The 24,836-nt window shown below is 31.5% G+C and overlaps 6 protein-coding genes across 9 annotated transcripts; 1 reads left to right on the forward strand and 5 right to left on the reverse strand.

The window, feature by feature from the left end:
• Window positions 1-1,348: 1,348 nt before the first annotated feature.
• Window positions 1,349-1,672, forward strand: Bm9625 (Uncharacterized protein; the record flags this gene model as incomplete). Its single annotated transcript, XM_001899120.1, has 2 exons — window positions 1,349-1,453; window positions 1,529-1,672. 2 exons carry the CDS (start codon window positions 1,349-1,351, stop codon window positions 1,670-1,672), a joined length of 249 nt encoding a protein of 82 aa, XP_001899155.1.
• A 989-nt stretch (window positions 1,673-2,661) lies between these two features.
• On the reverse strand, window positions 2,662-2,865 carry Bm9626 (Uncharacterized protein; the record flags this gene model as incomplete). Its single annotated transcript, XM_043073861.1, has 2 exons — window positions 2,662-2,697; window positions 2,758-2,865. 2 exons carry the CDS (start codon window positions 2,863-2,865, stop codon window positions 2,662-2,664), a joined length of 144 nt encoding a protein of 47 aa, XP_042929795.1.
• A 4,710-nt stretch (window positions 2,866-7,575) lies between these two features.
• Bm9627 (Uncharacterized protein) lies at window positions 7,576-9,504 on the reverse strand (the record flags this gene model as incomplete). Its single annotated transcript, XM_043073862.1, has 4 exons — window positions 7,576-7,601; window positions 7,944-8,233; window positions 9,014-9,241; window positions 9,410-9,504. The coding sequence occupies 4 exons, from the start codon at window positions 9,502-9,504 to the stop codon at window positions 7,576-7,578; spliced, it is 639 nt and encodes a 212-aa protein (XP_042929796.1).
• Window positions 9,505-9,567: 63 nt separating this feature from the next.
• Window positions 9,568-12,205, reverse strand: Bm18161 (Uncharacterized protein; the record flags this gene model as incomplete). Its single annotated transcript, XM_043073863.1, has 7 exons — window positions 9,568-9,844; window positions 10,042-10,154; window positions 10,466-10,621; window positions 10,900-11,061; window positions 11,226-11,405; window positions 11,579-11,722; window positions 12,200-12,205. The coding sequence occupies 7 exons, from the start codon at window positions 12,203-12,205 to the stop codon at window positions 9,568-9,570; spliced, it is 1,038 nt and encodes a 345-aa protein (XP_042929797.1).
• A 3,955-nt stretch (window positions 12,206-16,160) lies between these two features.
• Window positions 16,161-17,448, reverse strand: Bm9628 (Uncharacterized protein; the record flags this gene model as incomplete). The annotated part of the gene is made up of 3 exons (XM_001899117.2): window positions 16,161-16,193; window positions 16,581-16,615; window positions 16,824-17,448. 3 exons carry the CDS (start codon window positions 17,446-17,448, stop codon window positions 16,161-16,163), a joined length of 693 nt encoding a protein of 230 aa, XP_001899152.1.
• A 4,892-nt stretch (window positions 17,449-22,340) lies between these two features.
• Window positions 22,341-24,010, reverse strand: Bm415 (Uncharacterized protein; the record flags this gene model as incomplete). Of its 4 annotated transcripts, XM_043073864.1 has the most annotated exons (5): window positions 22,341-22,543; window positions 22,830-22,902; window positions 23,491-23,556; window positions 23,669-23,749; window positions 23,885-24,010. In XM_043073864.1, 5 exons carry the CDS (start codon window positions 24,008-24,010, stop codon window positions 22,341-22,343), a joined length of 549 nt encoding a protein of 182 aa, XP_042929798.1. The 4 variants fall into 4 exon arrangements, with proteins under 4 accessions (XP_042929798.1, XP_042929799.1, XP_042929800.1 ...); XM_043073865.1 differs by lacking the exon at window positions 23,491-23,556; XM_043073866.1 differs by lacking the exon at window positions 23,885-24,010 and having other exon boundaries at window positions 23,669-23,704.
• Window positions 24,011-24,836: the final 826 nt, after the last annotated feature.

The raw sequence follows: 24,836 nt of genomic DNA on the forward strand, positions 1-24,836 counted from the left end.
CTAAAATTACGCTTTACCTGTCTTTTTTATCAACTTATCCATTGAAAACAAATTAGTATAAAAGTTGCTCTTTGCCTTTTTTTTTGCGGATCACTAAATTTATTCTTTATTAAATATAGCAATAATTACTGACACGAGAGTTACACTATGTAATATTCACTGGAGCTACATCTTTACCGTTTGTATCTATGATGAATGGATACATCTTTCTTGGATCCTCCCCACAAAAACTTTTAATGCGAAATTTTACAGAGATTGTCACTACAAATGAGTTGTACGACCATTTGCTTCAAATATTGCATACTGCCGCCTAAATTTTGGGATCATTAAGTTTAGCAGTCTTTTTAGCTGCTAAGCTTTTGTTACATCTTGCTTATTAATCTTCATGGCTTAATTACCACATTTCCTTTTTTTGTCGTCGTTCCCAAAAGCAACCAATTAGTCTAGTTTAATCCAACATAATATTGGCTTATAATCTCTTTACTACGTCATCCATAATGAAAATTAGATGGGTGGTGATGGGATCATAATTCTGTTCTTTCTTGCTTCAAATATTGCAAGAAATGCAGTATAAAAGGAAATTTAAAGAAAAAGTCAGAAATCAAATAAATGGTAAAGTTATGTTTATATTTGATTAATGGATCATTTCGATGTTTTAGTAAAATATAGAAAAACAAGTTTCACTAAAGTTGAACTGAACTGGTAATTGTTGGAATCAGAGAAGTAAGTGATGTCAACGAATAATTCACACTGACAGTGCTGAATTCATAGCAAAATGAATCATGAATATATTTCTTCATCTAATTTCTTAAATGTTGTTAAAACAAAACAAAATTCATCATGGATTGGCTTAAAAATTTTTCTCTTCAAATTCAAAACTGATAAACTCTCAGGAAATGGAGAAAGAGATGATTGGATAAGTAGTTTATTTCCTACTTTAATGATAAGAATCCCAACACCAATTTGCAGAGCTTTTGTAGAGGTACAGGTGTGCGAAGAAAACAAACTGCAGACGACTGGGATATGAATTGTGCCAGCAAACAGCGCACTTTCAACTGAATAACGACTACAAACAACGGTATTACCATGCTAGCTGCAAATAACAAATCTGTATAACACCGTTCTCAAGTAGTGGTAGTGTTACAAAGTATAGGTAGATCATTTTTACAGTTCGTTATCCTCCTAAGCTATCTACAACTTTCATAAACCGGTCATTATCAGCGTATAAACACTGACAGTAGTATTAGGCCACTGGACTGTACAAAGATGTCATTCTCAGGTCAAGGAGTACACCAGTGAATAATTTACATTGATGTTATTTTCGTTGTAAGTAAAACAGCGACAAGCTATGCAAACAAGTGACAATGCAGCCGGTAATAGCATACCGCCTGCACTGTCAAATGTGATTTCAAGCCATCTTTATCAGCGAGATGGAGGGATGAAAAATAAGATGGTGAGATGAACGAATTTTTTAAAATGATCCTTAACTATGAACTATGGTATTCTCACACATAACCTTCAATGAAAGGTTATATATGGCCCTGCAGTTTCTTCAACTGGTAAAATTGAAGAGGAACTGAAAAGTGCTGGTCGAAAGTACAAAGTTGGTAAATGCCAATTTGTTGCAAACGGCAGAGCAAAAATCACTGATGATGCTGAAGGGTTCGTGTGAGAACATTTTAATCTATCACCAGATAAAGTTTATAGGTGCAGTGATCATAACACGAAATATTGTAAGCATTGAACTGACTGAAGTCGTTCAGTAATTTGTTTATTATTTGACCGATTGGTCGATGAGTTGCTTCTGAATGATATACACTGCAGAAATTTTACGAATTCGAATTCTTTGAGTTGATAAGCGGTGTTTCGTTATACCTTTCCCATATTTGTGCAGAAATTTTCAAAAAAAAATTCACAGATTTTGATTCATAAGTTTATAAGTGCAATGCTTATAATATTTCATATTATAAGCATTGAACTGATTGAAACTGCTCAATAATTTGTCACTGCGCTGTATCTGCAAAGGAAATAACTATCCGAAGAGCGACAAAAAGGTTTCAAAACATGATATCAGAAGCAGTAGTTAGTTACAGATCCCGTTGGATAGTATAAGTAAATCAGAACAATCCATTCATCTTATCAGTTTTTTTCTTCTCCTTCGAATGGAGTATAGGTAGGTTACAAAGAAACGAAAACAAACATCAGCTCCATGATAACAAAACCTTTATATAATAAATGGAAAACTGAAGAAAAAAAAAAAAGTATATTTCTTTTACATTAATTCTTGACACAGTGCATTATTCTACTTCACCTCTAACATATAGATACTACCTGCAAGAGAGAGCTACATGACTGCGGTCTGTATCAAATTTATTTCAATTTGGATAATGATACATTCAGTCATGAGTGATTACGAAATTTGCACGAAATTATGTAAACTCGTACTACTGTAATTTTACTAGTTTTAAGTAGTGCTGTAATCAAATGATTACTTTTTTTAAAAATGATTTTTGACACCTAGACAGAACAGTTTAAGAAAACAGTATTTCATTAAATGCCTTTCAGCAAGCATCCGTTGATCAGTTAGCTTTTCCATATCCTGCTCAGTTATCTCTTTATTATCATCACCCATTGGAAGCAGTTCGTCTTCTTCGCTCTTTATTAACTCCTGACATATCCAGCTCGGTGAATGCGCTTCTGAAGTTCATTAAATCCTCAGCACAAGGCTCTAAGTTTTGTGATGAGCTCACAGGTTACCTGGCAATTTGGTGGAGGCTCATCGTGACCAAGGTGTGCTGTATAAACTGGATTAACCATGATATCCATGTAGGCTTTAAGGACACCTTCATCTTGCAACAGAATCATAACTTCCGAGTCTTGAAAGATTTTTTTGAACCTTTTGGCATATTTCGGCATATCAAAACCACCCCGGAATGAAATCACTTTGTTGTTTGTAATAGTAGGTGCCGTGAAATTTTATTGACTGCCAGATAATTTTATTTTCTTTATAAATATGCAGTCAAATAATTGAAACACTAAAGGAATAAAAAGTACTGTTGAGTAGGAGGGAAAGAAGACTGCTGCCGATCCTCTCCTTTTTCCTAACTGTTCAGAGAAGATTTTAAAAATGTAGGAAGTGGACTTAGCTTAGAGGATTAACATTTACAATGAAGACAGATGTACATTTACTATTTGAGGTTTCGATAAAGAATTCATTGTTTCAAAAAATGGGATATAGCAAAGGAATAACGAATTGCTTTATAGTAATGAATCATTAGCATTATTCTAAACCCTTAGTGTGTAATACTATTTTTTTTCGGTTTTCCGACAGTACAAATCCAGAATTTACTTCAAATTTGTGGAATTCAACAAAACTGAAGAACTAAACCCTGAATTCCTACTGTTACAAGTAGAAGATAGCTACGCGAAACTTCTGAAAGGCTACAGAATGCAGACAGTAAAAATAAGGCGTATAAAACGTAAAAATATAATAGTTGAATAGTGAGAATCAGAAAAACAAAGCAACAAAAAAAAGTTGGTGATACGTATGCCTTGTTAAAGTTATCAAAGAAATTAATTATAATGATAAGACTAATACTTATGCACATTCTGTATTAAAGTAGAAATTTTAAAGGCATATATTAGTAATTTCACATCTTATCAATGGATACCATAGAATTGCTCAAATGAATTGTAAGTATTAACAAAATCTGAATGGGTTGTGTAACAGCAGGAAGTGATAAATTGTAAAAACGTAAGGCTGTTTTGGAAGTTCAAATACCAAGCGATAATAGTAGGAAAAAGGATGGTGTTTATCAAAATAGTATTGCGCATGCTTGATGTAAAATCGAAAAAATTAGAGAAAATACCTAGTGACGAGATAAGCGGAATCAGAAAAAAGCAATATACATGTACCAATACCTTATCAATTTTTATGGATGAGTAGACGGGCAGTGGGTGGAAAATATTTGTCATATCGACTGGATTGTGCAAACGACTTGCTTAGCTACAACATGTTAACGATAGTAGTCACAGTACTAGTAACGTCGATATTACTAACAATCTAGGATGATATAGTAGCACCTGAAAGTATCAGCAAATTGCCAGAAATGTCAAAGGTTTATTGTGCTACAATAATAAAAGAGCGATTGTGGATAGAAAAAGGGATGTCAATGGAGATGACACCAAAAATAATTTATCAACAGAGATCAAAACTTGAGACAAAAATGACCACACAGTAAGCTTTACATTATTGTTGGCATCAGTACGTACTGCTACACGAGACCACCCAAGACGTTCTTACTAACTGATGACTGATACCGAAAGAGATGGATGGAACGACTTTATCTTGAAGCCTTCTGAGGAATATGACATCCGTAATGACACAAGTGCTGCTGACAAAATGTTACAGCGTTGGTAATCCGCTCCTTCGCGTGTTACCGTTACCGCACCACGGATGTATAAGACATATATTAAGGGGGACATGTTTCAAATTATTACTGAGACCAAATATTTTCATATTTTTCATTCTCTTTATACAGTTTTAGTGTATTTACTATGTAAAGACTAAATCTGGAAAAGAATATGAAGTGCCCTCTTTATTTTCCTATCAGTTAGTCTGTATTCATTTTGTCCTTCTATTTAATATTAAAACACATGAAGACTTACTTTCATGCATAGCTTTTTTGATCCTTTCGACTTGAACCATATTTACGAACCTAGTTTTCTTCAAAAAATTGATAAAACAGTTTTTTTTTTTTTTTTTTTTTTAATATCAAATTCTTAATTACTAGAATAATGTGAACAGAATAATTCATTTAATCAGTCAGTTAAATGTGAACTACCATAAGCAACACTGCACAGATGAGTCAGATGTTGTCTACGTGTTACGAGTGACTAATAAGGTCATGAATAAAAATCATTTTTTTTTAAAAAAAAACGAATATTAAATAGTTCTCTCGAGATATCGAAGAGTTCCCTATGGTTGGAATTATACATTCATTTCAGTCATTTGAGATTCATTTGTTTGCTCTGTTTAAATACTTTACTGATGAAAACGAACCAATAAGCACCACATCCAACTGCGCTCCCCATGTACAAAGATTTCCCGTCACTCATCATTTGAGTGTTACAGCTTACACCTGAAGTAGCATCAATAAAATAGGAGCAATATTCATTTTCTCATCAGTATTCCCGCAAAGATCTGCTTCCTGCAATGAATGGTTGCAAAGTTTTCAACGATCAAAATAATGGTCACACCTTATTTGCAGATTTTTACGAGAAATCAATACGTGGTAATGCATCAATTTTAGCTTAATTTACAACTTTAAATAACTATGCTAACTAAAGCTTAGCAACCGGAAAAAAGGAAAGTATCGTGCAAATGGCTATTTTCATGAACAGTAAGAGGAAAAAATAAAACAAATGACAGCCATAACTACAACTTTTATCATCACTGCTTCAAAAGCTGTTTCTTTGACTGACAAAATAAGATCTACGATATGCGAATTGTACAAAAACATCGGATAGTCACTGGCAAGTAGTCTCAAACTGTTTACAACAATGGCACGATCCTACCACTGTGCAAATCCTTGCAAACATAATTCAAATGATATTTTGTTTAAGACAACAAAGTATTCTTGAAATAAACTGTGTAAGAAAGCAAATCATTACAGATACATTTCTCTGTGAAATTGATTTATTAATAATTTTTAGTTAATCTAGCGCGTAAACAAGGTAGGCAAAAGTTAGGTTTTCTAAACAAAGTTTTAGGAGGATTATAAAGACAAGAAACAAGAAACACTTTATATATTTATCTTGGAAACGTTTTTAACTAAATCACTTGTTTTCTACTTTTTATTATTATAATGCTTGCATTATAATAATAAAGTAATACGTAGTTTCTGGATATCGTTTGAGAAAACTGGGTAGTTGGCTGAAATATTCGTGGATCTCAATTGATAATGATGATACAGCTTTTCATTAGGATCAAGCCAGGTTGTTAATTATGGCACTGATAATAAAAAAGTGTAGTTCGCGTCATATCATAGCAGTGGCATTCCTTGGTAGTTCTTTCACTATTATTTTGATTATCTATCTGGTAATCTCTATTAATCTGCAAAATCTTCAGTAAATTTTCATCTTTATCCTTTAATCATATTTAGAATTTTTTCGGATATAATGAAAAAATAGTTTTGACAAATCCATATTGCTTAAAGAAAACGATTTATTGAAAGCTTTGCAAAAGACTGGATCAACTTCACTCATCGAAGCAAAAGATTTCGCTAGGAATGAGTCATCGCCAAATATTTTTTCAGGAACAAAATTTTCTTGCATTTTATAGTCATAAATATATAACTTCTGAGTAAAACAAATAATAGCAGATTATCGCAATATGAGTGAAGAAAAAATTGAAGGGAAGCATTATACATTTTGAAGCATTCAGGTCCAAAATCAATGGAATTTACTGAAATGTAAGTTCCATTGATTAAAAAAAAAAAAAAACTAATACGTAAAATCCTTCATTTTCATTTAATGGTATTATCCTTAATTTACAGACCAATAGTTGAGGTACAAAAATAAACAATTCAAATGGCCAGCATGATGTAAGTGCACTTACTGAACAAAGACAAAACTTGATGGCCACACAATGCAATGCATATTAAGGACATCTAACTAGGAGTACATTAAAGAAGTTAGGAGTTAAACTAAAAATCAAAGGGATGAAAATAATGGATTGACATACAAGGAAAACATTAATAAAAGAAACGTAATAGATGGAACCAATACTGTATAGATCATGTAAAATCGAGAACTGGGTGTAGATTCTAAACAAAACCACAATTGCCTGAACAAAAAGAATCGTCCACTCCGACGTCGAGTACGAAGAATAGAGTTATCATCTTGCAAAATGATCATTAATAAAGAAGCCAACAAATCAAGACATTCGGAATATGGAAGCAATGAGTGAGTGCAGTAAGTAATTTTTACAATATATATATTAGAAATAAGAAAACAAGATAGATTAGAAGAAAGTGAAAAATAATAGAAATAATTTTTACAAAATATATTATGAATGAAATTCAGAAGAACAAGAACAGAAAAGGTATAACAACAACAGCGTGTAGAAGGCCAAATATGGAGCATAGTATAATTGCTTCGGCGAATGTAACATACATATATACATTATAAGAATAAAGAGGCAAAACGCATATAAGTGTAGTTGTGCCTGCCTGAAATTGTATAGAAATATATTAGAAATATATAATAACTATTTGAAATGAATTCTTTTTCAAAAAGTTGATTTTGATCGAAACATTGATCCCAAAAATGTTTAAATGGTAGTCGGAAAATACCTGTCGAAAGCATGAACAAAACAGCATGAAATTCCACTGAAAAGTATTTCACCTGAACAGTAGCATAAGTAATAGCTTGTAACGAAGAGGACATTCGATCTATAGGAGGCAGTATTGAATTCATTACAAAATGATGATAATTTATGTGCTCTGCATAATCAATTGTCAAACCGATTGCCATCACAACGCTGATGGTTACAATAATATCCATATCAGCGCCTCATGCACTTAAACCTCCTACTATTCCTGAAAATCTCATACAACCATTAATTTTAACTTCAGATAAAGAAAAACTTCAAAAAAAAAAAAAACAGTTAATTATCAGAATAAAAGTATTTCACTAGAAAACAAAGTTCCACCAAGAAATTTTTTATTTAATTCATAAATTGTATGATAGTTAAAAAAAGGTGAAATACTTAAGCTTAAAACAAACATTTCGCAAAATTAATCGAAAATGAAATTCACATTAGACACTGCTATGAATGAGTTTGTCGAAGATCTTTAAACCATTTTTGCTTCTTCTCAGGCTGTTTATTGTTAAATAACTTGGAAAACATTTTCCTAATAATTTATGGAAATATAACAAACCCGTTGTGACTGAAATCATTGAAAGGAAGACGAAAGCAGTAGCTCGAGCGCTTGGGATGAACAGTGTGCAAATGGCAAGCATGGTGATAGATGTAATGACACATGACTGAAGCATCGTTTCTCGAGCTGTCAATATGATATCAAACAAAGTGCAGTCGTAATCGTATACCAGCATTTCTTCAGGCATCTTTTCTCGGACCTGTTTATGAATAAAAGCTCGATCACGCCAACTACCATATCCATGAATACACAAGTCAAAGGATATTTTGTCAACTGTGGCAGTTCCACTGCTAAACACTTTGATCAGTTATCCTCATCTTATTATTTTTAACTTATTATATGGTTAGTGTATGAAAAGAAAATAATGTACTGTCCTGCAACACAAACCTTTGTCACAAACACTTGGTTACAGTAAAATTGTTTATATCACTTTGTTCCATATCATAATGCAATTTAGATTTATTCGAATGTTCGACAAAAGTTTCGATTGCTCGACAGTATTCTATTTTTCTAATAAATGAAGACTCTCGACTTAAAGCTGAATGTCGAAAGTAAAAAAAAAAAATTCATGAACCTATCAAATTGTAAAACTAAATTCTTCGCCAATTTGGGATTGTAATCAAGATATTTCATTATATTTTTAAAAAAATTTTCAGTAGTGCCGTTTGTGTAGCCATATAGAGCAGCATATTCTTCAATCCAAGTTATATAATTTGGACATAGTCAAGATTATGTACATGCGCCATAATATCTAATAATTCTGTTGTCCTGTCTGGAATGTATTTCACAAAGACGGGGAAGATTTCATGCTCCATAAAAGCCTAAAACTTTCATTTTGTTAGTGTTAAAAAGAAGAATGGTAAAAACGTAAAGTAACTAGAGCAGTTCCATTTTAGCATAAACAAATCTAGAACTTCTTTTTTACCAATGCAAAACTGTATTAGTTTTTCTGGATTCATCCTATTTCATAGCAACAGACAATGAAGGATATTGACTATTATGTAGACTTCGTCTTTTTTGGATTAAACTTAAGTCGAATTAAATATTTTAGTTTGTTTGAACTTCTGGACCTATACATTGTTCGACTTAAACCTGAATTGCGTACATTTTCAAGAATTGGCAACGAATCAGTAAGAAAAGAATCTGATCGGATTGTTTTTTGCGGTGTAAAATTTTCCTCCATTCGAAGCGCAAGATATATATTATAGATCCAAAAAGGAATAAGAATACAGAATAAAGTAATTCTCGTAACAGGATGCATCAAAAATTCGCAATAACTTTTGAAAGGTGACTTGCATCTAAAAAAAATTGATAAAATGTGCGATAAAATAACAAATCGCGTGGTACATTTATCGTGAAATTATTTGAGAATCAAAATTTTATGAGCGTTTTATTTCAGTTTCTTAAGTTTCAACTTTTTTGTTTTATTATATACATAGTTTTCTAGTGATTTTTAAGGAACAAACCTTTTGTTGCCTTTCCTTGAAATATTGAATGAACAAGAGTGAATTTTTAATAGTACTGGAGTAAATACTAGAATTTGAAATATCCAATCAAGCATAATTGCCAAAGCAGAACAGTAACAAAATTCTCGAATTGCATTGGGTGAAAAAAAACTGCTAATCTATAGTATGTTTACTGAAATTACGTTTGCCATTTGTCTACTATTTTTCAACTGACGGCGCATTCTTTTATTGTCAGCAAGTAGCTGGATAACTTCAACACTCACCATAAAGGCACAGATGTTTGTAACTGAAGTAAGGGTGATCGATGGACCGATTTCTACTAGTACTGAAATTAAACGAGATAAGGAATCTATTTCAACAGATGTGAACCATTTGTGTAGCACTAGAAATGCATCGTCTACACCAACAGCTAATATCAAGAAAGGTGTGATAAGTCTAAAATGAGAAATTTTAATTTTCAAATGAAACCCGACAAAAATTTACAACTATGAAATTTTTTACGGTTGACAAGCATCTAAATCAATAATTTGACTGCCATGAGGTGCCTGCACTAATTTTAAATCAATAGATGACTGATTGAGAAATAACTTAGTTGGAAAATTAGTAACAGTAGATTTATAAGATTAGCCAACATGGACGGATTCAGTGTACGGCCTAGTATTGAAAATATAGCAACTGATGTTAATCCAGCCAGACATGGACACAATGTAGTCCACAGCGTCAAAAAAACCGTTTGCAAAAATGTCTGAAATTGTAATCAATGAATTATTTTAAATGACCCGAACAATTTTGACTTCAACTAGAAATATTAAAAATTAGAGAGTTATAATCTTCTAGAAAGAACTCAATAAAATTAAAGAACTAAAGTAAAATTATCGTTACATTAATAAGCAAGATTCAAACACTATCAAAACTAATGATAACGGGCTAACAATGCCTTCATTATTTTTGCAAAAAGTTTCGAACCAACCTTTTGTTAGACATTTTTAATTTGCTGTTTGGTTCGTTTTTCATTCTCGGAAGTAAGATCGAAATCAGAATTTATTTAAAACTGACCTGATTATAATGAAGAATTGATAAAAAAATAAAGATGACCATTGCAAGAAAACCAGTAAGGAAATAAGGTAAGGAGCCAACTGAACCCACAAATATTTCATTATTTACAATTTCATCACCAAATAATCGAAAACGAACACCTGATTCATTTGAGCGCTAAAATGTATAATGGGTTAAAAAAGGATTTCTGTACTAAATTCATCATTTCTTTGTGAGAACAAATTATTTTATATTCGTTTCTGAATTATAATCGTTAGAATATTTTTCTCATATTTTAGTAATTTTTCCAATTTCGATATCTCAATTATGATTATGGTAATTAAACTCTTTTGCTTCCAGTCGAAGAACACCTTAAGCTTATTTCTCCATTCAATTTCAGCTCGTTTTATACTTGAAACAACATCCTGGTTGTCGAGAAATATAAAGGAGTATACCAGCATGCCAACAAAACCATTGCTATAACTCTGCTTCCCGTTCCATAGCAATAAATTGCTATAACGCCGAAAGACGTTCCTGATTGTGAAGTTAATACCGTAAAGATTCATCGTTGGATAACCAAGCACAGCATTTTTATCTGATTGAATTTTGATCGCTACCTAAAATTGGTTTGCATTTGTTACTAATTAGTTGCGATTTTTCAATTTTGCTTTCTAATTTTAAAAATATTGGTGGAATTAAGTGGACTCACATCATTATGTTTATGTCATCAAAGAAATGAGGGGTGTAGCATATCTGTAGTACCTATCAATGAAATTCTAACCGAAATGGCTTCGTAAAACGGTTTTGAAGAAATGTATAGATAAGAACCAAGTGTCCTATTCTTAAAACCATCACCGACCAAATGCATACGTAATCCTCGCTCTGCTTCCCGTTCCATAGCAATAAATTTATCAGGTCGTAGCATGGAACCTCCATCGACGCTTTCACCAAAAAGCATTATCTGAATTTATGTAACTATGGATTTCGCTTGCGATTATCACTGGTATATGATTTTTCATTCTAAAATGAAAAGTTAGCAATCGCTAAGAAAGGAGGAAAGAAGGAAAAAAATAGAGGAGGCAAAAAATGAATTTTTGATACTACTTTTCTGACAGTGGAAGCATTAAGGATAACCGTATATGGGTCAGATGTCAAGTTATAAAATCTTCGGTAATATTCCCTCTCCGACCATGACTTTGATAACGGCGAAGAAAAGTCTGTACGAAAATCATTTTTGAACTGCGCGTGGAAATTTGCAGTACACGCTGCTAGTGCTATCTGAAATCGTTTTATATTTTATATAATAGGAATAAAAGTATGAAAAAGCCAAAAGATAACATGAATCTCAATTAGGCTACGATCACCATCTACTAATAAAGGATAAGGGCTTATTATATTACATCTATACTAACAAACGTCATACAGTTTAAAAGAAAACAAAATTAATTTTAGCTGAAAATCATATATCATTCGCGAGAACAAAAGCGATCATGGAAAGTAGTCACTTATGAGAGAGTTGTGCAGGGAAATAAGTTAAAGAAACGGAAAAAAACTAGGTCAAGATAGATGAGGCGTGGTTGGATTTATAGTATCATTACACTTAAAGCATGGGAACCTAAGCGATCTTGGTGACTTCTTACTAATGGATCAATCTAACATTGAAAAAGTTTAAGTAGAATGTAGATCACCTTTTTTTCTGGAGCATTTCGAAAACGCCAATTAATAATTCGAAATGTAAAAAATTTTGCAACTTACTTTCATTGGCAACTTTTTATTAATTAGGGCGCTTGTTTTGTAATGGTTTTGTACTGCCAAATGATCATCAATCTTTCTTCAATAATACATTTGTTTCAGTTTCAATTTCGACAATACAGCCACTTCTTTGAACATTAATTGAAGCAAAAGTTAGCGAGCAAAGGAACTAGAGACTGCGGCGAAGTTTTGAGATACTTTTTTGAATTCGAAAATGTGATAAAATCCAATTCTGATTGGAGGACAAGTTGAGCAAAAAAACATTATAAAATTAGAATTTTCTATTTCGAGAGTCAACATAGTCCAATAAGGCTATTTTCTTAGGTAGAATTAATGTCGATATTCTAATTTTCATACGAAACCTTTATTAGGATGAAGTTTTTACGGTCTTACAGTCTATGAGAATCAGTTGGTAACTTTAAGAGTTCTTAAGTTTTCTGAATGTTTTAAGAGTTTTCTCAATAACAATTTTCTTATAATATCAATTCGAAAGATAAGTAAATGTATTAACCACATGCAAAGGTTATGATTACTTTCTTACTTGACGTAATTGCTGGAAAGCATACCATAACACATGTTGACGTTAGAATGGTCGGTTGGCGCGCGATCAGAGCACTTAATTTCAAAAAAAATTTGCTGTGAAGTGCGATGATCATTGGAGAATAGGTTGACCAGAGAGGAGTCTACAGTCCAGGAGTATAGTTGTTGGACCGTCCAGGGAAGTATTTTTTGTATCATGTTCTGACATTTATTCGTCAATATGTTTGTATGAGTGAATACATTGATCAATGTAGTAAGATAAAGGAAGTACGGGAGAGCAGCAACCGATTTTCTGTAGATGCATAATTAGGACGAAGGAAAAAGAGGGATATGAGGATGTTCGAAGGTCACTTATTTCACCAACACACTCATGCAATTTATGACAGCAATAGTGATAAGCGCATAAATACATTATGCGTTCGTTCTGCAGTGTGCTTCTGTTTTTATGTATTATGACTAAAGTTAGCGAAGAATACTTTACTAAAAACAAAACAAATACTTTCATCAAAGATATAAAGTTAATGCTTTCAAATGAGACCTTTTAAATTTAAACCGGACGTTATGAACATCTGTTAAAATTTGATAAGTGAATAAATAAATAGTGGGTAAGGAAATTAAAGAAAATCTTGATAAATGATTGTAAATCATGTTTATCAAAAGTCGTTTATTTAGTAATAATTAATAATTTTTACAATATATAATAAACTAGCGAAATGGTGAAACAGAAATGCTTTAACTCAAAAAGCTGTTTTTTAAATCAGCTGATCTAGACCAGCTTTTATTGATTTCAGAAAGACAGAATTACAGCAATCTGCACTAATTTATTTTTTTCAATTCATCTTTTCAAAACAAAAGCTTGAAATAGGAACTCTTTTCTTCCTTTTCTATTTTTGCTGCGACGAAAAACGGCATCGTCGTCCTCAGTTCAGACATACAAGTAGTGGTCAGTTTTCTATAACAGCAAACAGTGACCAACGTTTCGTCTGGCTTTAATCTTTTTGAATTTTATTTACTTAAAAATTAACAATGCTTCACAAAAAAATTTATTCCTTGTCGAGTTTTGATATTTTTTGGTCTTTTTATCATTAATTTTCAATAACAACAAGCAAAAGTTATAAACCATGTGAGTTCTTCTAATGTTGTTAAAATAAATAATCTATGTTCGAAGATCGATTATTCTTTTTTATTTTATTAATTCGAGACAGAAATGAAGTAGAAAGTCGAGCTTGAAAGTCCAGATCAATGAGAATTATATTTCAGAGGAAAATAAGTTGGAGGTAGTAAAAAAAAGGATTGTTTCAAAATGGCACTTGTCAACCCCTTTTCATTTTCTACACGTCTCAAGTAGGTTATAACAATCAATCGATGAAAAAAAAAGAAAACGGATTATGCTAAATAACTGTATCAAGAAAGTGTGCTCATACCTTCTTAACTTTTAGATACTTCTATCTCATCGGTAAGAATTTCTTATTTCTGTTTAGAATTTATAGAGAATCAAAATTTTATTATTCTCTGAGAAAAATTGCTTCTTTCTATATCATTATAAGTTAAGCATTCTTTCGCTAACATATGAGTTCTTATTTGGATTGAAAGTGGAGTTAGTTTTCGTAACATCCAAATGTTAATCACAACTAGATGATTTAGAAACTTGGATGGTCCGATAACATCAGCACATATATCTGCGCATATTTGTATATCTTTTTTTTAAAGTTATCGTATTTTTCTAATTTATTAATTTGCTGCTGTTTGGTACTTATAGTACGTTTTTTTTTTTTTTTTTTTTTTGCAAAATATTCGATAAAAACTGCAAAAGAGCTTTTTTATGGAAAAATTTAACAACTTTTACTAATTCTCCCTCAGTGTTCTTCATGGCTCTTTTTCTACAACAGTATGTGATTAATTTTCTACTCTTTGTTTATTTTTGCTCAAAAAACTAGGTAAAGTTGCTTCTATTAATGTGAATTCTTCTTTCGGCTTTCTGAATTCAACAGCACAGCTGTAAATTTTCAGCATTTCAGGGTTTCTTAAGGTTGCATGCTATTAAGGTTGATTGTCTTTATACTGACGAAGGACCTGTTTTTTGTTATCAAAGAAAAATCATTGTTAAAGGCTAACAGGGCTATTTTTATATATGTGCTCTAAGTAATCAGTTGTACAAATTGATTATTTGAACTGATTGTGAGAAACTTGTTTCTTTGCTATCGTTTGTATGAACTCCACTTTTTCTATAATATTGAAAACACATACTGACATAGCTCAGTTAGTAATAGTTTAAATTGGATTTGATTGTGAAAATCGAGAAATTGTTTGAGTTCTGTGCACATTATGTAACGAATTATTAGTTTATGAAAGTAACGACAATATTACACGCAGTAGTTTTATAGGTGGACATGTAGTTGATAGACAGCAGCAATTTGTTAATTTTTTTATAAAATGATTTTAATATGATCATTTGTTAACAACAGTAAGTGCAATTGAAACTGTCATGAATATAATAAACAGTTGCTGCTCATTATCTGAATCATGTATTTAAATTAAGATTAATTTTTCCTTGAAATAAGGCATTCATTTGGTAAGCAGTTTTGCTGTTTTTATAGCAAGTAAGCCTGTTGAAAAAATGAAAAAAAGAAAAAAAAAAAACAATTATTACGAAATTTATCAAACGAAGAACATTTTTCAAGTATCATTTTCCTGAAAGGCTCGTCATAAATTAAATATTGAATTTAGATTACAAATAGCAAAAATAATGTTGAAAAATACATGAAACTTTTATTTATTAAACTTCTGAAAGATATTTGGTACAGTTTTCCACACTAGTTTCGAGGTTTTACGTATAACTGCACATTTTTCAGCAGAAAATTAGTTTGCTAATATCATGCCTGAAAAATAAAGTTAGAAGTTGTTGGAAATCGAACCTTATATGCATAATGAGGAATATAATCAGGTAATGTATCTGGAAAATACGTGAATTCCGCTTTGATGAAAAATAAAAGGTTCCCAAATTTTTATCTCAGATTACATTTCTTTCTAAAAATGCATTCATTTAATGAACTACCAGAAAAGCTATTGATTCAGTGTCGTTGCTACTTAAGGTTATTTAAAAATGGTAGTAGTGAACTTTCTTTGATAAACGTAAGTGTAAAACTAAAACAATTCATCTATGTTGACTGAGAAGTTAGCAGCAGTCAATTTCACATTAATTTTTCAATCTCATACGTCAGTTGCATGTATTTCTACAGGAGATGTTTAACATAGCCAAGAATGACGATCTTAGTTTAAAAAGGAAGTTGAAGGATATTTACAAAAAGGGAGTAGTGACTTCATTTTGCGCAGTGATTGTTCAGAATTAAAAAAAAAAAAAAAAAAAAAAAAAAAAAAAGGAGAAGGAAAAGAACAAAAAACTTACTGCACAATATTTGGAACTTCAAAACAGTAGTTTCATGACCTGATCTTGATCCTGAAACAAATAACTGTAAATACCGATGTAAAAAAAGGACCATTTTAGGCATGCTTCCAAACAGCATGTTTGCTGGTACAAAAAAGTTTTAGACTTTCAATAGAACATCAAAGGTCTCAAAAACTTTAAGACTAAAATTGGCTAAGATTAAAAATGGGTAAAACGAAAAAAGATCTCTGAAGTCCTGATATCTAATAACCAGAACATTCAGTGAAGTAATGTACTTTGTCTCATAGGTAAAGTTTACGGTGAACTTTAATTCCTTTGATTTCTGTAACCGACCCTTTAGCCTGGAATATTTTGTGTGAAAAGTTTTCAGTGCTTGGGCATTTATGAAAATTTCACTAGCGCTGATTTGTAGTTAGGAAATATGTTGCAAAAAATTACTTTGTCCTCCTTGTGTTCTTTTTCTTCAGGCTCTTCTAAAACAAAAGAATCTTATTAATAATACTGGTAGCAAATATTTCAATTTCGTATTCATTTATGAGGACCCTTTATAAAATTTAACACTGGTTATAAAATTATTTTTACTTCTCTAATTTTGCAAGCAAAAGGATATATAGATATTTAGTATACAATCATGAAAAAAAAAAATGAAGTAATGTATTTTGGGAAGAATGAAATGCTAACTTTTATGTTCCTCACTGTGCTCCTTATCATGTCGTTCCGTTTGATCTGATCCCTTGTGCTCTTCATCTCCGTGATGATGACAGAAACAGTGACAGTGTTCCCCACTTCCCTTCTTATGACCCCTACGTTTCTGTTCCTGATTATTGTTTCCTTTATGTTTCGGACAGTGACAATGGCAACGACAATCCTGATGATTATATTCACTGCTGTCTGAATTATTACCTACATGTTCATGGATACCTTTATGAACATGAGTTTCTGTATCATTTTCACCCGCACGGTCATGTTCATCATGTTCATGGCTTTCCGAATCATTGTCATGATGATCGCGACATTTACAGTAATAATGGGTTTTCTTTTCGTGATGATCTTCGTCACTGTGTTCCTTGCTATGACTTTCATGGTTTTCAGAACAGTTGTGATGTTCATGTTTTTCATGGCCAGAATCGTTTTGGTGTTCATAGCCATGTTCTTGATGCTTACCCTGATTTATATCCGTTTCATTTTTGCGGTTTTCTTGTTCAGAATGATCTCGTTTTATCCGCATCGCTTGGATATCATTCAGAGCAAGACAGGTTAAAACCACAGCCACAATATACACCATTTGCGATCTGTGGGTCGTCATCCTAAGCAAATAAGACCATTGAATTTGAACTCTGTTTCAGTACCAACGAATTTAAAACTTGCTTTCACTCCGAATGCTTCAAGTTTTAATATTTAAACATAGAATTAATTCAAGACTGCAATGAAAGATATTATGATGAGGATGAAGCATTTGTTAAAAAAAAGAAAAAAAAAAAAACATAAGTGCTGAAATATAAGTCCAATGAATTTGACCCATTGCATGATTAGTACGCTTTAAGTTCTTTCAAATTAAATTTATTTGCGGATTAAAGCGGTTTATTCAGCTACCTAAGACGACTCACCTTCTTTAATACTTTACGATGTCCACCGTTCCTAACAAAAACATTTACAAACTTTGAGCGCTCGCAACTCAAAACTTCAATATGTATTTTTAATTTATGCATTTGATTGACAATAACCACGTAAAAAAGATAATGAAAAATGTTTTCACATATGAATATCTTATCATCCGAAGCTAAAAGTTTCAAAAGCCTTGCAAAAGTCTTAAAATTCGTACTTGTAAGCAATGTTCCAAAAATTTCTTTGATCAATATCATGGAAATGTTAAAATCATAGTGGGAACACGGTAGAAGTAGGTACCCAGATATTATGCCGTTTTACATTTTCTACCTTTACTTCAAAAATTAAATCCTTTCTGTTTCAGCTTAGTTTTCGACAGTAAGCTCACTACAGATAAAATGAAAAAATGTCAAGCAAGTATAAACAGTTTTGTTTGAAACGGAATAATATAAAAAGTCCAGTATAATCAATAAAGTGCGTTTACTGATTTTCAAACTAACATTTTCTAGACCAATTATATTTTCTAGGTCAGCTGTATTATTTTGATCCAATATGAAGTCACGATATTTATAAGAGCGGAAGTAATTCTCAGCCTGCTCGCTTCAAATCTTTAGTTTTGCAATCACAAACAGATTGCAGATGTCTGTTAACACGGAAAACATAAGCACATGGAATTATTTGTATTTTCTTACCAAGAAGTGTCCAACTACAAACTATTTGAAATTCCAGCGTTAATTTTTTTTCCCTTACGAAATGATATTACATTAATGATATTATATTATGCCAACAAAAATTTAATGATTTTTGAAATGCTTTTTGATCTCACAATTGCAAAATCCCAGAATGCTTTTAACTATAAGAAAAGAGAGAATGGGAGAAGACTGGAAAAAATACATTCTGAGATTTGTTAATCAAAAACAGATCTTCACTAAGAAGAGTCATCTTTCAAATTAATTTCGGATAAAAGTTCAACAACTACCAAGACCGTCATCAATAAAAAAAAACTGATAAACTAAAGCTATAAAGGTAAAACATGCCATTTGCTACACAAAAGTAGTCCGATACAGCGCAATTGTCTTCAAAAATATTTCTTTCGACCTCAGATTAGCTAACAGAAGTGAAGCAAGAAAGAGTGATACAATTAAGAATGCAGATTACTGGGATATCAATGGAGTTTCAAATTGAAAGGAAATCACCAGTAACCCTAACTCAAATATATGTGATTCTTGAGCTGAAAAGTATGGTAAATATGAGCTTATTTAAAAAGTTCCACGTTCTGATTATTTGAACGGGCTGGTATTTGCAAGATCATGCATTAAATCCTTACCACCGAATGTTTTGTAAATGATAGGCTTTATAGGACGATATGAATTATATTATACTAAAATCTTTCGCTGTGCACGATCACTGTAAACATCGGCGAATCATGGAGAAGTTTAATGGAGAATGAAATTCTTCAGTTCTTTAGTGAAATATCAGACTTTCTTCTTTTCTTTTTTGGTTACAGTTCTAATTCAACTTATTTCTCATTCTTCTTTTAAATGAAAATCCATGCAAATTATGCAATAAATCAACAGGACTGTTTAACGAAAAAAGAGAAAACAGAAAAAAAAATTCATAGTAAATGATAGAAAAAATTGAAAACTGAACGGCAGGATTTTTGTATGAGCGAGATTTAACAGTTATCATTTTCAACGACTACATGCTACATGGATGGTAATTTATTACAATACTTGTTTGCTCCTAATGGCATTTTGTTTTTTGTAACATCCGATAAATATCCTCTCAGATTCCATGAATGCATATTAAGCTTTCATTGTACATGAAATTTTTGATGAAAAAGTGCTCGTAAAAATGTACGATGGCTTAACTAACACAGATATCATTACCAACAAGCAATATTCGATTTCGACATTACCCAAATTTTGTCTGTGTTATATTGAGTTTCGCTCGTAAGGAGAAAGTGAATATACTATCACTGAAGGTACATATCATGGGACAAGAAATATAAAGTCTTGTCACAAAATCTACACTGTTGATAGTTAATGTATATGAATTTTTTGTATAAAAGAAAATATATATATATATATATATATATAGAAATCTGAGGAAGAAGAAAAATTAGTAGTTGGTAAAGCTAAAACAGCTGGCAAATGAATCTCATTTGAAAGACGTTTGAAAGATTTGAAAGAAATTTGTTTTAAATAATTTTCAAAAAAATTTGAATTCGATTTAAAAGAAGTTCAGAAAAAAGTGCGAAAATTTACATCGATCAATAGTCCATTAGGGATTAGTTGTACCTTTCAATATTCAGAATTGATGCTACAAGTACTGATAAGATTGCATAAAATGATAACTTCAGTTATATTGGTATCTTAATAGTCTACCTTATCAGTAAGCGAATTAAATGTGCATCTGAACGTTTGGCTATTGAGGAAGCTATATAAAAGAACGCAGTCCAACGGTATTCCTTGTAGAGGCTTACTATACTCAGCATCCGAACAGTTTGCTATGAATACATTAGCAATGCAATGAGAGTAGAATAAAAGATAAATTATAGAGTAAAGCAAAAATGTTCACCTTAGTTAAATATAAACACAATATCACCAAACTATCATCACTTTATGCAGAGATTAAATTTTGGTTGCATGAGATGAGTATGAGAAGAATTCTATCTTAAAATGAAGTGAGTCAGTAATTTATGCAATAGTAAAAAGAAGCCGGAAGAAATAAAATGAAAGGAAACCAAAGGTGAAAAAGAAGCTAATGCTCACTCAGTTAAAACTTAAAAATTTCAAGTTGGGATGGAGTTTATAACAGCTGTTCAAATCGAAAAAGGCTGCGCTGAAATAGGGGAAGCTAAGATGCTGTTCAAACCTAAACAATCTGTCAATTAAGTCTGTCTGCTACTACTTTATTTCTGCAGCTATTGCTCTGGATGTTGCTAACAATGATAATAGCAACAAAAATAATATATATTCAGCACAGAACTATCCATAGGCTGGCTTACATTGAAAATAATTTTTTCGTTACACTTTTTTCTCAAAACATCCACATACAAACTTTTTTGAGATAAATGTGCACAATGGTACTTCCCGAAATTTACCTAAAATGAAGCGACAATTAAATTCTACTGAAACACTTTAGCTCCTATTCATTTCATAGAATTCTTAAAACCTGACTGGCAAGTTGATATGTTTGGTATCTTGAACCTTCTTCAGGTGACAGATCTTCGAGGAATCTCTTTCGGCTTAACCGCTTCCCGTAGCTATGCCCCATAACAGATGCATTTTGCAAGACAAATTACTGTTAGTGTAGTAAAACTTGCCTCCCAGTCTTTTAAATTGCAAATAAGGAAACTTATTCAAATTACGGACTCCTTCTTGGGTGACCACGGTAATCATCGATGTCTTTTTACTAACCGTCAAAACATCCATTTTACTGAATTATGAATAAGTAACCACATACTAGTATCCAGCCATTTTTTCTTTAGAAGTAAAAATTTTTGAAAATGTGAGTTTAACCTTCAAATATTAAGGCTATGAAGGTGATTGAAAAAAAAAAAATTATAGCTGCTTAACATTTATGGCAACCAATGCAATCAATTATAATCGAAGAGAGATGTTTGATAAGGAATAAATACTGAGCAAGAACGAAATGAACTGAGGTGTTGAACTAAAAATCCGGAAAGAAAACTGGAGCAGTGTTGTAGTGAAAACTGCGCAAAGACGAAAACAATTTTACAAATGAGTGCCCCATCCGAAAACAGTTGTTTTATCTCGTTAGAGCAGTTCTTAGATCGTTTGCTTTTTTGATTGATTTTCCTATTTCAACTTGGCTTTTAGCCGACTCAACCTCTGTCAAAAAATGAGAATCAAATAACATTTGATTTATGAGTAGCTTGAAAAGTATGAGCAAACCAGTCAAAACTTCAGGAAATAGATCAGTGAGAGATTTTTTAAGTATGGGGATATTACAATATGCACATATTCGGACAGGAATAACTTTAAAGTCAGTGTGAACAAAGGAAAAGCAATGTAACCGACTCAAAATATCATTGTCTGATATTAAGGAATCTAAACCTTTCCAATTAATTTCATCAAAAATAATGTTACTATATCTTGTCACTAATTAATCCCTTTTTACATCATTTTTTGCAGAGTTTATTGCAAATTCAAATTTCAACAATTAACTCCAGAAAAGTGAGTCATAAGTAAATGGTGAGAATGAAAGTTTTGACAATGCCATATAAATTTTGAAATATTTATGTAGCGATTCACAATATTAGTAAATATGCAGTCTTAGTTTTACATATTCTCAGATGAAATTTCCTGGTACTTCATTCACTTTCATTTCTTTCTGAATACTACTTTTTTCATCTAATCCTGTATATATAGTATATTGTTAGTAAATTGAAATTAATCTAGTTTTGTCAATGTATTAAATTTCATACATTAAATTGCAGAAATTTCTAAGCAATGACTGGGAAAATGCGACGTGTATACTTTCTGTAAAGTTTTTAATCAGAATTAATCAACACTGAAATACTGGAATATATGTTCGATTCATTAAAAAAATCTCCGATAACACTAATTATTTAAAGCATGATGTCTGGATAAATCTATACAACTGATCTATATACATCTCGAGGAAAAAATCAATAACAATTTCAACATCTTCATCAGTCAATACTTTTTCTTTTGCATTTTTAATGCGTACTAAAGTATCGTTTTCGATTTCTTCCAGAGGGCTGCTTTTCCACATGTTGTATAGTGAATTCATTGCTTTACACAGCTCTAAATGAAATATGTTGAAGAGTTTATTATTTTATTAGAAGTTACGAAGCTATTTCAATTTACATTTCAACAGTGGAAATAACACAATCATGAATTTTCTAAATGATTCTTTAAAATAGCAAAGCAAACTGGCTGCCAATATGAGCTAAGCATTTGATCAAATTATAAATCATGGAAACGTTAAGTAGTATTTTTCAAAATTATTTTTCCTTGAATTGTTGGCAAAAAAAAAAAATCTATAAAAACAGAATTCCTTGTCTAAACAAGTGATACTTGAATAACCTACCAATACTATCATATTCAACTTCGCACATGTATGCCAATCTACTCATTTTTTGTTGAATATCTTTCAAGAATTCCTGAAAATTTCATCGTTTATAATCATTTCGATGCAAGAATGATCTCTTTTACAGAAAAGGAAAAAAATTAGTAGTTACTAATAATTATATTTCCATTCATCATCTTAAAACAGTTAACCGAAAATTGCACTTGTTCTAGATCTTTTGGCGATAACTACAACAACCATCATAGTGGTTGGAAGATTAATTAAATTTATAACTTATTCACAAGATCAGAGATTATATTTTTGTTTTAAAGTTTGGATTCTCTTATGTTCAAAAGATTGGTCTGAAAACTGTGAACCATGAACCATTCTAAGGTTTCTAAAAAATTCAGTGAAAGATTATTTCAAAATGCTATATTCATTTTCATTTGCATGTTCACCACATTTATTGCTAATCTGAACAAATTACAACATTATCTTCATGACATCGAGAATGAAAAGGCTTTTAGGAACTCGTGTTTTTTTCTTTTTGTTACAGTGGTTTCAGTAAAACACTCAAGTCTATGTTTCCACGCTTATCACAGGTCATAAGCATAGAGATTCATAAATCTGTTGCATCAATTTCGGCATAGTATTCTAAATACTTCACAAAAATGGAACTTACTTTACTTATTTTTGAAACATCAGTAACACTGACCGTACATGGCATCGCAGTAAGCAGTGTTGCAGTCTACAAGGTAGCTGTGAAATTTCCAGGATTTAAATATAAAAAGCGAATCAAATTCAGCATACAGCACTTAAGGAGAAAAAACTCTTTTTTCAAAATTATGGAACTTACTAACTTGTTTATCTGTCGGCAAATCAGAAAATTTCCACATATTTATTTCTAAGGAGGCGATAAGCAACTGCTCGCATAACGTTTCCTGTAATTTTGAGATTATATTTTCATAAACTACTCTTTACATCTCCAGTATACCAGGATATAAAAACCTTGGGGAAAAAAGTTCGTTGAAACAAGAAGAATTGTAAAGAGCAAACAGATGCTGAAAAGAAATGACGTTTTGTAGTCGAAAATTCAAACTGTAGTCAATCCTTGCTTCACAACACAATTGGAAGAATATTTCAACGAATACGTATTGCTGCACAGTGGCTGTGTATTTCATTTTTTCACACAGCAACGTCATGAAAACCAAATCGTTTGATAGATATTTGCTGCGTTTATACAATTTCCTGACAAATCACAGCAATTTAATGACTGTTATAGCAAGAAAATTGAAGTATTCGTTTTTGCTTTAAAAATCAAAGTCTCATCAAAATTTTAGAATAATATCTTTGTTTAAAAACCTTTGATATTTTTTCATACCACTTCATGCATGGCATGGCAGTATCTCAGTTAAACATAACAAATTATCAATAATTTTACAAAAATTAGAGTTGTACTATCATCCTCAAACTCTAAGATAAATACAGACATATGAATGAGGTGTACTGTATGAGCTGAAGCCTGAAGAAGGTAATGATGCGCAGTAGAAAGAGACTCTCAGTTTCGCAAAGAATAAACAAGTTTTAATAAATGTTCCTTTTCGGAATGAATGATATCAACTGAATCATGAAAGCAATTGCAATCCTTCTCGGAAAAACTTTAAATTTGGCATCTACACCTAAAATCTTTTTTATAAACAATATTTTGCAAATTTCAAATCTAGTTTTCCAAATTAAAGTTATGTATAAAAAACTTTTCAGTGTTCGTTTTCATTGACAATTGTCGTCTTCCTTAATAAAAATGCAATAATAAATCATGCACCTCGTGATATTTAATTAGTGTTCCTTTCTTGTATCACTTCTCATTTTTTTTTGTATGGAAATTTTGTTGATATAATTATCTGAAAGCCGGATTAGCTATTAACTCTAGAAAAAAAGTTCCTACCGGCTTAACTAAAGCAGTTCGGCACTTGTTAGAGATCACTTTAAATTCAGCTCGACGATTTGCAGACAAACTTATCAGAATAT

Source organism: Brugia malayi (assembly GCF_000002995.4).
Source record: "Brugia malayi strain FR3 genome assembly, contig: Bm_v4_ChrX_scaffold_001, whole genome shotgun sequence".
In the NCBI taxonomy this organism is placed as follows: domain Eukaryota; kingdom Metazoa; phylum Nematoda; class Chromadorea; order Rhabditida; family Onchocercidae; genus Brugia; species Brugia malayi.